This window comes from Citrus clementina, unplaced genomic scaffold, assembly GCF_000493195.1.
Source record: "Citrus clementina cultivar Clemenules unplaced genomic scaffold, Citrus_clementina_v1.0 scaffold_5, whole genome shotgun sequence".
Lineage (NCBI taxonomy): Eukaryota > Viridiplantae > Streptophyta > Magnoliopsida > Sapindales > Rutaceae > Citrus > Citrus x clementina.
Window position 1 is genome coordinate 7,842,434 of NW_006262201.1, and position 10,953 is coordinate 7,853,386.

At 31.3% G+C, this 10,953-nt stretch overlaps 1 protein-coding gene across 1 annotated transcript; it reads left to right on the plus strand.

Annotated features, from left to right (window-relative positions):
* Positions 1-9,187: 9,187 nt before the first annotated feature.
* On the plus strand, positions 9,188-10,404 carry LOC18042098. Its single transcript, XM_024183431.1, has 4 exons — positions 9,188-9,210; positions 9,305-9,763; positions 9,947-10,119; positions 10,247-10,404. The coding sequence occupies exons 1-4, from the start codon at positions 9,188-9,190 to the stop codon at positions 10,402-10,404; spliced, it is 813 nt and encodes a 270-aa protein (XP_024039199.1).
* The last annotated feature ends 549 nt before the right edge of the window (positions 10,405-10,953 follow it).

Genomic DNA, 10,953 nt, shown 5'->3' on the forward strand with positions numbered 1-10,953 from the left:
AGGAAATTAAAAAGGAATTATAAGACTCATATTATGTAAATGAGCGGCCTACAACACATCAGAGTTGCAAAGTACTAAAAAGCTTGCAATAAGGACCCAAAAGAGAAAGAGAGAGAGAGACATAAAATTAGCATCTCTAAACAAAATGCTGAATAATAGTTTGAGAAATATTTGTTTTTTCTACTTTTCCATAGTGATGGGACTGGGAATTAAGATCAAGTAAAGAAAATTAGGCATAATTATTGTAAAAAAATAAAAAACCATCAAAACATAGCAGACAGAGAGATCACCAACAGCAAGCATGGATATGAAATTAAAACAACTCAACAAAAAGTTAATTATTTTAGTAAGTAGACTGAACTAACTATATGCTTCCTGCCAATATAATAACTATAAGAACCTGACGGTCATGAACACCAAAGCTTGTGATTTTCGCCAGCTAGGAGCCCACCTACACTGAAGTCTATAGGTACAACAATACCCAAAATAATAATAAAAGCCATGAATGGAGTTTTCAAAAGTTCATAATTCGGTTTTAGAACAATTGATGGATAAACCTAAAAATTCGAAGTACACCAGTCAGTTTGAAGTACTTCATACAGCTTTCATATATAAAATATAAATGTGAAATAACATGTTCACAGTGGAGACCAGTCAGTTGCTGGAGAAACTATTGCCTTGCTTTACATATACAGAGCATCCCATGCTCATTATCATGGAATGGTGTCCTACGGCCTACTACTCAAATTATGGACAATTACACAAGTACCGATCAAAGCTTTTGTTCGCAATCTTAAAACAGATCACATAAAGTTCATTAAAAAAAAGGGCCAACCTAAGTGAATCCGGAACTTTGCCAGAGAAGTTGAATAAAATGATCTCTAGCGTTTTCAAAGAAGAAAGTTTTCCCAAGGAAGCAGGCAACTCACCCGAAAAATCATTACCAGAAAGGTATAGATGGTTGAGCTTAAAGCCTCAAAGCCACAAGACTTAAACAAAAAACAAAATCAATACCTAAAGAAAAGTGCAACCTTCCAAATAAACATGAATTTCTCAACATCGGCAACAACCCAAAAATTAAAATTACAAAAAATAATCATAAGCTAAAATTAAAAAAAAAAACCATTGAATAATTGACAAAAAAAATATTAAGCCATTACCAATTGTTAAAATAAACCTCTCTGCCCTTAAAGTCGTTGAAATCCTCCTCTACAATTCTAGGCATAGGCGAACATTCTATAGCAAACAAATTAACTAGCTTCTCAACAATTATCTCAAATTCAAGCAAATGGGTTTCGAGTGTGAACAAAAAAAGTGAAATTTGAATAGGAAAAAAAAAACTCCGACGAAAGAAGCCTCAATTAGGGTTTCGCTTTGCTTTTCATTATCTGTTTGAATTAATTGAATTGAGTTTGTAAATGGACAACTGGAAACAAAAGAGATCGAGAAGAGAAAAAGGAAAAAGAGAAAGAGAAAGCAAGATAGTGATAGGGTTTGGTTCAGATATTTGCGTGCATAAACGAAATAAAGTTTCCAAGTCTGGGTTATATTTTGCTTTTGTTATTTTAATTTTGTTTTTTAATTCATTAACGCTGTTATATCTTAATTCTACAAGGTCTAATGGTGTATTGTCCATATGTTATAGCTTTGAATTTTAAAAGTCTTAGGTTCGAGTTGGAGTTAAAGCAAATTTTAATGATTTTTCTTTTAATCTCTGATATTTCAATGTCAACAATAACTGATATTTAATTTATTGACACATTAATATTAAATAATTTATGATACTTATTTATTAAAAATGAAAAATGGTGCATATGAACATAATTAATGATATTTTTTATAATGTGTCAGTAATTATGTGTCAGTAAAAATCATTTTTTTTAGTAGTGAAGGTGGCGAGTGTGAAGAATTGTGTTGTGAATTTGGGGACTAAAATGCAATCGAAAGAGAGTTATGGGCCATAGTCCAAATCGCATTCAGTGTAGGGGTGATATGCAAATAATTTGCTAATGTGGCAAAGTTTGTTATGGTCGTTAGAAGCGTTTTTGGAAAATTTCCAGAACCCTCTGTATAAAAGGGCTGATGAACAAACTCTGATATGCGCGTGTTTTCTCTTTCTTTTCTCATCCAAATTCTGTAATTGTTGCTTTAATTGAAAACTTGTAATCTCCTCTGTAACGTGTGATCGAGGTGTAATCAGTTTGAGAAATAAAAGCTTGTGAGTTTTTCCTTCAAACAGTATCGTTTTGGTTAAGCTCATTAGTTGTTATGTGCCTCTGTGTTTGGCGTTTTTCTTCTCTGATTCTTGATCTGTTTCTTAAATCTTTTTCTGGTAATTTGTTCTCAAAATTAACATTTAGTCTTTTTATTAATTGAAAAAAAAAAAGAAAATTCACTCAATGAAGGGGTCGTAACCCGCCTTACCCGAAGTAACACTAGGCATAAAGCCAAGAGCACAAATTGGCAACATCTTGAGGACCCCATTATGTTTGAAACTGGAAAGGAAAATACAAATAATTATAGATCATAGAGGAATATATGATTAAATAAAGACTTTAGTTGAAATAGTCAAGGCAAAAATGTGTGCGTATATATATATATATATAGCTCGCGCCTCTCTCTATAGACTTCTGCAATTTTTTTTTCTTGAATAATTTCTCATGGAATGAACACGTAACTTATACAATCCATTAAAAAATCCAATTGTCAATAAAATAAATAAACAAAGTTTACAAATGAATTTAACTTAAAAAGAAAAGAAGACTATAACATAGGTGGTCCATATAACATTTTGAAGATAACGTGCTTTAGCCTAGAGCACATCTGGTGACGATGCCATTATATGAGCAGATTACAAAGTCAATGTATCCTGCAATGGGATCAATAAAAAAATTAAGGAGGAAAGAACATTTCCCGGCCAGCTAAAGGGCATTTGAGGCCTTAGCCAATTCTTTTTACAAGGCCTCTTAACAGTAATATAAAAATTACTTAAAATGTTTCACAAATTTTCTGTTGATAGAAAGATTTCGGGCCAATGGAAGATTGTTGCAACTGATGAAATAAGTTACTTCTATTATGCGTATGAAATAAGCCACTAAATAAACATGCAACTAAGTGTTTAATAAACTATGTTGTTGTGATTGCCGTAAGTTTTAAAAGCAAAATATTTTCGTTTGGTAAATTTTATTCCTAAAGTGTTTGTTTTATTGTACAATGACTAAAATGGACATAATTTGATTTTTATTTTTCTAGAGAAAATTTGATAAATTTTCCAGAAACTTTTTTTCTTCTTTTAAACCACACAAATTTAATTAAATTAAAAAAAATCAACTCATTAAAATATAAGGAAATTAATAATAGTTATAAAAAAAATCTTACTATAATGTGCGTGCGTGTATCTGTGTGTGTGTGTAATAGAAATTAAGTAATATGAAGTGGTGATAAGAGTTAGCTTTAGATCAAAATTATATGGTGCTATAAATAGTTTAAAACATTGTAAAAGTCTATTTACGATGTCGTAAATCCTTTCTAGTTTTTTTTCCTAGACTTTGATTCTAAATTGAATTTTTTTTTTATTGTGGTAATATGTTAGATTTATGATTTTTATATTATTGTTTATGGAAAAATATGGTATAATTTTTTTATTAAAATAATAAGCTTATTCTAGAGTGTAGCGACTTATTTTGTAATTTTCTTTTAAAAAGTATTCCCTTATTCCCTTCTAAAAGGTCGATAATATTTTCACCCCCAATTTTTGTAAAGCTACCCCACTTCTAGAAAGTAATTACATAAAGATCACATTATTTTTTAAAAATTTCAAATAAAAAAGAATTTTTAGAACTAATTAATTAAATTTATGTTAATTTATATTTTTGTGTCTTACATATTTTATTATATTTGACTGCTAAAGTTGTTTTTACCCTAAGTTTAAATTTATCAATTTACCTTAGTAAGGTAAATGTACCAAAACTTTACTTTATCTTCAATTTTTTACAAAATTTATTATTTCTAAATGATGTATCAATACTAATTTATTACTATGATTATTAATTTTTAAATCAACCAACATAATGTCTTTAAGGTACAATACTCATGTAAATTATTGGGGTATCAAATTCATGTCATTTACATATATGGTATTGAAAACTATTAAATTTCATACAAAAACATTAGATTATTGATCACAAGATTAAATACCTAAATTATTGTTTACAAGAATTAATAAATATTCTCAGGTCGATTAATTTGGTCATTTTATGTGAAGAAAATTATCAACCACCCACCTTACTTTTTACTTTGCGTTCAAAAATACTAAAAAAGTTTTAATTTATTTGATTTTAATTTCACCCTAAGTTTACAAATTGTATCAACATAGTAAAATAGAAACAAAATGATAAAATAGAAGCAAAGAGACGAAATTACCCATACAAAATGATCAAACAAAAACAAACAAAATTGACAATGGTGGTCATTTTGTAAAGGTAATTTATTTTTTTGGATGGTAGATAGAAATTACAAACTTACGAAGGATGATTGAACAAATTCTAACTTTTATAGTATTTTTAAACAAAATGTAAATTTAGAATGGATGGCTAATAATTACCCTTTTATGTCGTAATGATAAAATAGTCAAATGAAATTTATGTTAAAGCAACCTTAGTGGTAAAAATTGCTCAGAGAAACCAAAGTAAGGAAAAATTATAAGAAGGATTAATTAATTAAATGCACTAATTTTTTACTAATTTGTATTTATTAAAAATAATGAAAACATATTGTATATATTTTCCAAGAAATGGGTGAATTTCCACAATAAGTAAGGTGAAAATATCCCCGCTCTTTCTAAAATAAAATATGTTAGGAAGTTACAAAATAAAATTTTTTGTTGGTCAACCATATTGGTGGAACCGTGGAAATAAGCAAAAAAATTATTTATTGATTAAAAAGAGACAATTAAACTCAATCTTAAACTTTTTACCAGCCTTACCCCTCGTAATAACAAAATGCAATAAGCCAAAAACAGAAAGAGCGACAACATCTTGAATTCTGAAGCTAAACCTTCATTCCAAAATAACAATGAAAATGCAGATACGAAGAGGAACCAGCGATGAAACAAAGACTTAAGACTTTATTCCAAATCCAGTAGGAGACCTAAAAAGGGTACACGATCGATAATAAGAGTTTTAATTGATTTGATGAAAGCAGTGATTAAGCAATTAACGAATTGGTTGTAACCACGATCAATTCCTCTTTCTCTAATAACAGCAAGCGAGTCCTCCTTGGAAAGAGTTCCCTCAGTGTCGGTAGGTTTAATAACATGAACCTCAGCACCAATGTACACGTATTATTAAGAAGGTACCCTTTTAAATGTTAATTAAATTCTACTAGGGTAAGAAATTTGCCGAAGCCCCATTCACTTGTCTGATGATCATAGGTCCCCACTGGAGATTTAGCATCTTGGACTGCCAAGTAATCCTTCCTAATCTTATCATACACAAACAATCTGTAGTAGACATTAACACTCCAGGCAGCATTAGAATAAGAATTGCTTTCATCTATTTTCAGGTAAAGGGAAAGATGACGTCTATGTTCTTTGTGATCTACTGTATTGCATTTGATGAGGGGTAAGGTTCATAGTACGTATGTCCTCTAATTAAGTGTTTCTTTCTTTTTGATTTAGACAAAAATATCTACAGTCTACCTAGAGTTTCACCATTTTTCAAAAACTGTTCTACTTCCAACTTAATACCGTTAGTAACTTTGATAGAATATTAGCAAAATGACAATGTTGCCCTTTAATTTACACCATAAAATAATAAAATTATAACAGAAATACAAACCAAAATTAAAAAACAGGAAGGTATTTTTCAGAAATCCTCTACTTACAAAACCAAACCCTTCATTAAATCACAATCTCATAAATCATAACCCTAATCTTACGACTCAAATCCTACGAAATCAAAACCCCCTTAATCCTGTCCACTATCTTAGGGAGAAAAATAAATAAATAAAAGTCTAAAATGATCAATTTTGACAAGTTCGATTCTTCTTATTTATTTTAGAGAAAAATGAATGTAAATGACTACTTTTGATGAGTAAATTATAAAATGAGGCAATAGATGTGAAGAGAGGGAAAATGGAAAATAGAGGAATTCTATATTGATTTGACAATAATGGATTGTTCTTTATACTAAATTACGTTTGGGCTATCTTATATAAATAAAAAACAAAAAGTGTACTAAATATTTTTATAGTACAAATAGTCCCATAATTATTGATTTTATAGGTAACTGTTGGATTAATTTTATTAAGTACTTCTTTGGTTCGATTATCAATCTCAACCTTATGTTGATCGATTCATCTAATTGTTCTCGTCATTCTTCAAAGTAACCCAGTTGGTTGATTTCTAATCTCGGTTACAGAGGTAAAAAACTGGCGTTATTAGTCAGACTATTCATCCTAGAGATGATATAGCAAATGTGTTTTATCTTCAAAAAATTTGTATCAACCACCTTAAACCTTTTATTTCCACGCAAGAGATTTTAGAGAAAAAAACTCGCTAATACCCACAACTTTATTTGAAGCTTTTGTTTATTCATTTTATTGGCAATTACTATATGTGTTACATCGTCTTTAACAAATGAAACTTATACTATTGACTAGCATAGCTTAATTTACACTGACCTTCCGTAATTAAAGTTTTATTACAAGCCCTAATTGAAATTATTAAAGAGCAAAATTTATTAATATTGGCTAATACAGGCTAGATTTATTATATATAGTGACTTAACAAAAATACTACAATATGATATTTATTACTAATATAGCTAATGACTTTATTGGCTTTAATTACGGTTTGTGCTATAGTAGTCATATTTGATGTCAACATCTGAAACTTTCACGCGGCTGCTGCGGAGTCCTATTGGTTAGGGGTAGTTGTTGTTATAGTGAAAATAAATCTTTAGTTTTTATTTACTTGTAGAAGTGTCCACTAAGTGAGCACTTGTTGCTCTCTTTTAACTGTCTTTGTTGTTTACTGTTACAGTCTCTGTATAAATTCAGAGTTCAAAGATGAATAATGACAGCAGATTAATTTTCTTCAAAGTTCATCTAGTATTGCAGGCGTAGGGATTTGAACGTTCATCTAGTATTAAGAGTCTAAAGATGAATAAAGGCAGCAAATTAACATAAAAAGATCGTCTCCTGATCTAATTTGTTCTGAGTTTTTCAAGATCTTCTGTCATGTGTCTTTTAGTGGTAGTGTATGGGTAAGATTCAACTTATTTTATTTTTTTTATTTATTAACTACCAATCAGTAATTAAGTTATTTGCTCAGGACATGATTACATCAGGAGAGAATCCTGATCCGCATATTAACATCTACTCATTTATTATTAAGACCTTCGCCTTTACCTAACAAAAATTATTAAAGAATGAAATTTTTTATTAATATTGGCTTAAGATTTAATTGGCATTAGTCATGCTAGTCTATTTTTAATGTTAAGTGATTTTCATTATATTACTAAAACATCTTTTTTTTTCATTAGATTAATAAAACTTGTTGAAATTATATAATGGCTACTTGATCTAGAATGACCCAAAAAAAATAAAAACTCTATCGGTGTCTCATTTTATTAAACGGGAAAATTAAATTATTTCCTTCATTGAGAAACATAATTAAACCTCAGGGATTTGAAAGTTATTAACTCAAACAAGGCTTGAAGTTCTATGATTCCAATCTATTAAATTAGTTTTATCTAATCTCATAGAACTCAAATCAAGTCTTCGTTTTAAAGAATAAATTTATTATAATGAACTTACCTAACAAAAAAAGTTAAAGAAAGACCTGAACTTGTTGATATTCCATATGGTAATTAATTTGATTGAGAATGACCTTAACTTAATCAGAGACTTTTCGGATTTGTTAATAAAGAAAGATATGCTTTACGTTATCCAGTTCACACATTACATATGATCAAGGGGCTAAACATTGCTGCCTAAAACCGACAGTCGATCCGGTGCTTGGTCCGCCGATTTACACGTCCCAAAGGTACATAATACTTGGTGGACAAAACAGCTATTGAGGACAATTACTATAGGTTGTAGTTTGAAAGGCACGAATTCATTAAAGTAAGGCCAAAATTACATTGAACCCTTAACTAGGTGACTTGTGGGAACTTATGTCCGCAAAAAAAAAAAAGCCTCGTGATACAAGAGTTAACGTAGAACCAATCCTAGAGAGCTTTCCAAGCCAATAGGAGGCCTAGACCGACGTTCTGACCAATTGGCACGGAAGCGATGTTATCCCACGTATGGTCCTGACAAAAGCCTTCGAGAATATCACTTCTCATAAACCCTAGTTCACCTTACTGAAAATATTCAGCGATACTGTTAGCGTTGGGTATGGATTCGGCAGGATTGGATATATGAAAACTCAACTCAACCTGCTACTGACTGAGTTGATAAAAAATCAACCAACCTAACCTAATCAAATAAATATGTCCAACCCAAACCAACTCAATTCTCAAATTATTGGGTTGGATTGGGTTGAGTTGATTTGATTGATTAAAATAAGAAGTAAATGAGCATTTACCCTATTCAAATATATCAACCAGTTATAAATGAATGTCAATAATGAAGCAATTTTTTTATTAGATTAATTGAACTTGTTGAAATTCCATAATTTGCAAGTTGATTTAGGATGACTTAAAATGATCACACCTGTGTTAGGGGAATTTGTTAATAAAGAAAGACTTGCTTCGCTTTCTCCAGACTTTGTTAAATCTTAGAATCTGCCTATATATAGCTTGTAGTAGCTAATCCAGAATATCCATCGAAAGCTAATTTCACAAATTTCCTGCCTGCCTTTTGAGTTCATCAAATCCTTTAACCTTTTCAGAAATTCTACCATGGGCGACAACGGTACGTTTTGTGCTAATTACTGCTTTTCGAATAATCTTAGTTTGTATCATTTAAATTATCATCGTATTAATTATAGTCATTGCTACGTACAGTATTCTTACATATCTATTTTCATGTGAATTTTAGCAATATCAAGGGAGAAAAGAAGTCTTCCTCCAGCTGACTACTCACTGAAAATAGAGTCATTTAAGCTGCTATCCGAATCAACGGTTGAAAGTTTTGAATCTGGTGTTTTCAAATCCGGGGGCTACAACTGGTACGCCCATCTATGCATGCCTGCCTCCAGTCTTTGTATTGCTTATAGAATTGAAAATGAATGTATTATATTACATTTGTTAATTAATATTTATAAGTTTAATTTATTAATTATTTTTGTATATGGCAGGAAATTGGTTTTCTACCCCAATGGAAAAAAGAATAATGGTGGCAAAGACCACCTTTCCCTTTACCTGAAAATAGACGACAGCAATCCCCATTCTGATGGTACTTGGAATGTTAATGTGTACTACAAATTGTTTGTGTACGATCAGCTATCGAACCAGTACTTGGTGGTTCAGGATGCTAAAGCCCCAATGAGGGGCTTTGATAGGCGCAAGGGTGAATGGGGCTTCGGCAAATTTCTTGACCTTGCAACTTTTAATGAACCTTCAAATGGGTACCTTGTTGATGAAAGTTGTGTATTTGGTGCTGAGGTCTATGTTGTTAAACCAACTGGCTCTGAGGAAATTCTTTCCTTTGTTAGTGAACCTGATGATGGAACTTATCGTTTTACCATCCCAGCATTCGGTTCTGTAGGTGATACCGTTCAGCGCTCAGGTGAATTCACTGTTGGAGAAAGAAATTGGTAAGTATGCACCTACTTTTAATTTAATAAATGGTCACACAGATTCACCTACTGCCCACTGTTTGGACAAACCGTGAAGTTTGTATGACCATTCTTTAAAACAATAGGTCTCTGTGATGATTTTGCCAAACCTTAAGGTGTCGTTGTTCATTTTTTTAATTAATTCTATTTGGTAAAATATAGGCAACTGGTGGTTTATCCGGCAGGATCTGGAGCTGATAGAGGCAACTATCTTACTGTTTCATTAAAGCTAGCTGATTATCAAAAAGTTACACCTAAGAAACCAGTTTATGCAGAATTTAAGTTCAAAATACCCAACCAATACAGCAGGAATAGAGCTGGCGCTGAACAAAAAGGTGAGTACCCGCCCTTCACCGGCATCAACTCTTTACTAGCTTCATATGTATTTGAAGCCTAGCTTATTACATAAACAAGAGCTGGCTAACGCATATTAATTATACATCGAACATTATTTTGTTGCAGTTAAGTATTTTTTCAACTCGGCAGCGGAAAAAGAGTCTTCCAAATTTTTGTCGAGGGATGATCTGTATGACACCACCAAGGGATACCTTCCAAGCAATGAAACCCTAGTTGTTGAAGTCCAGTTTCTTGTTGTTTCAGTGATTAAGGCCAACACTTAATTCATGCATCGTCATCATGCATGATTTGCTGTGATCGCTTTGGATGAGTTCGTGAGATTTCATGAAGGGTGCTGATGTTTTTATTGAGTACTTGTTAATGATTTCCAATAAAACGCTTGTGTTGCTAGTCTATGCAAGATTGCGTTTGCTTATGTTATTTTGTTTTGTTTCTTCACGATGCGTTTTGTTGAAAAGTGTGTTCATCAGGCAATGCCTGATTACAAATAAGTTAAGATGAGAGTAATCATCTGCATGTGTTATAATAAAAATCTTTGTGTCACTTGTGCTTCCTCTGTTATTTGAATGTATTTTCGTTTTAAGATGATTGATTATTTTGTGGCGCATTCTTCAAACAGTTGGTAAATCTGTCATTAACGAAAATTAAATACGCACTCTAATCTGAACAGCTTGACTTGTAATCTCAATGTTTGATCTCATGTTTCATGATAATGCATGATTTCCTCTGATCGCTTTGGATGAGTTCATGAGACAGGGTATTGATGTTTTAATGAAGTATTTGTTGATTTCGAATAAAATCAATCAAAATCT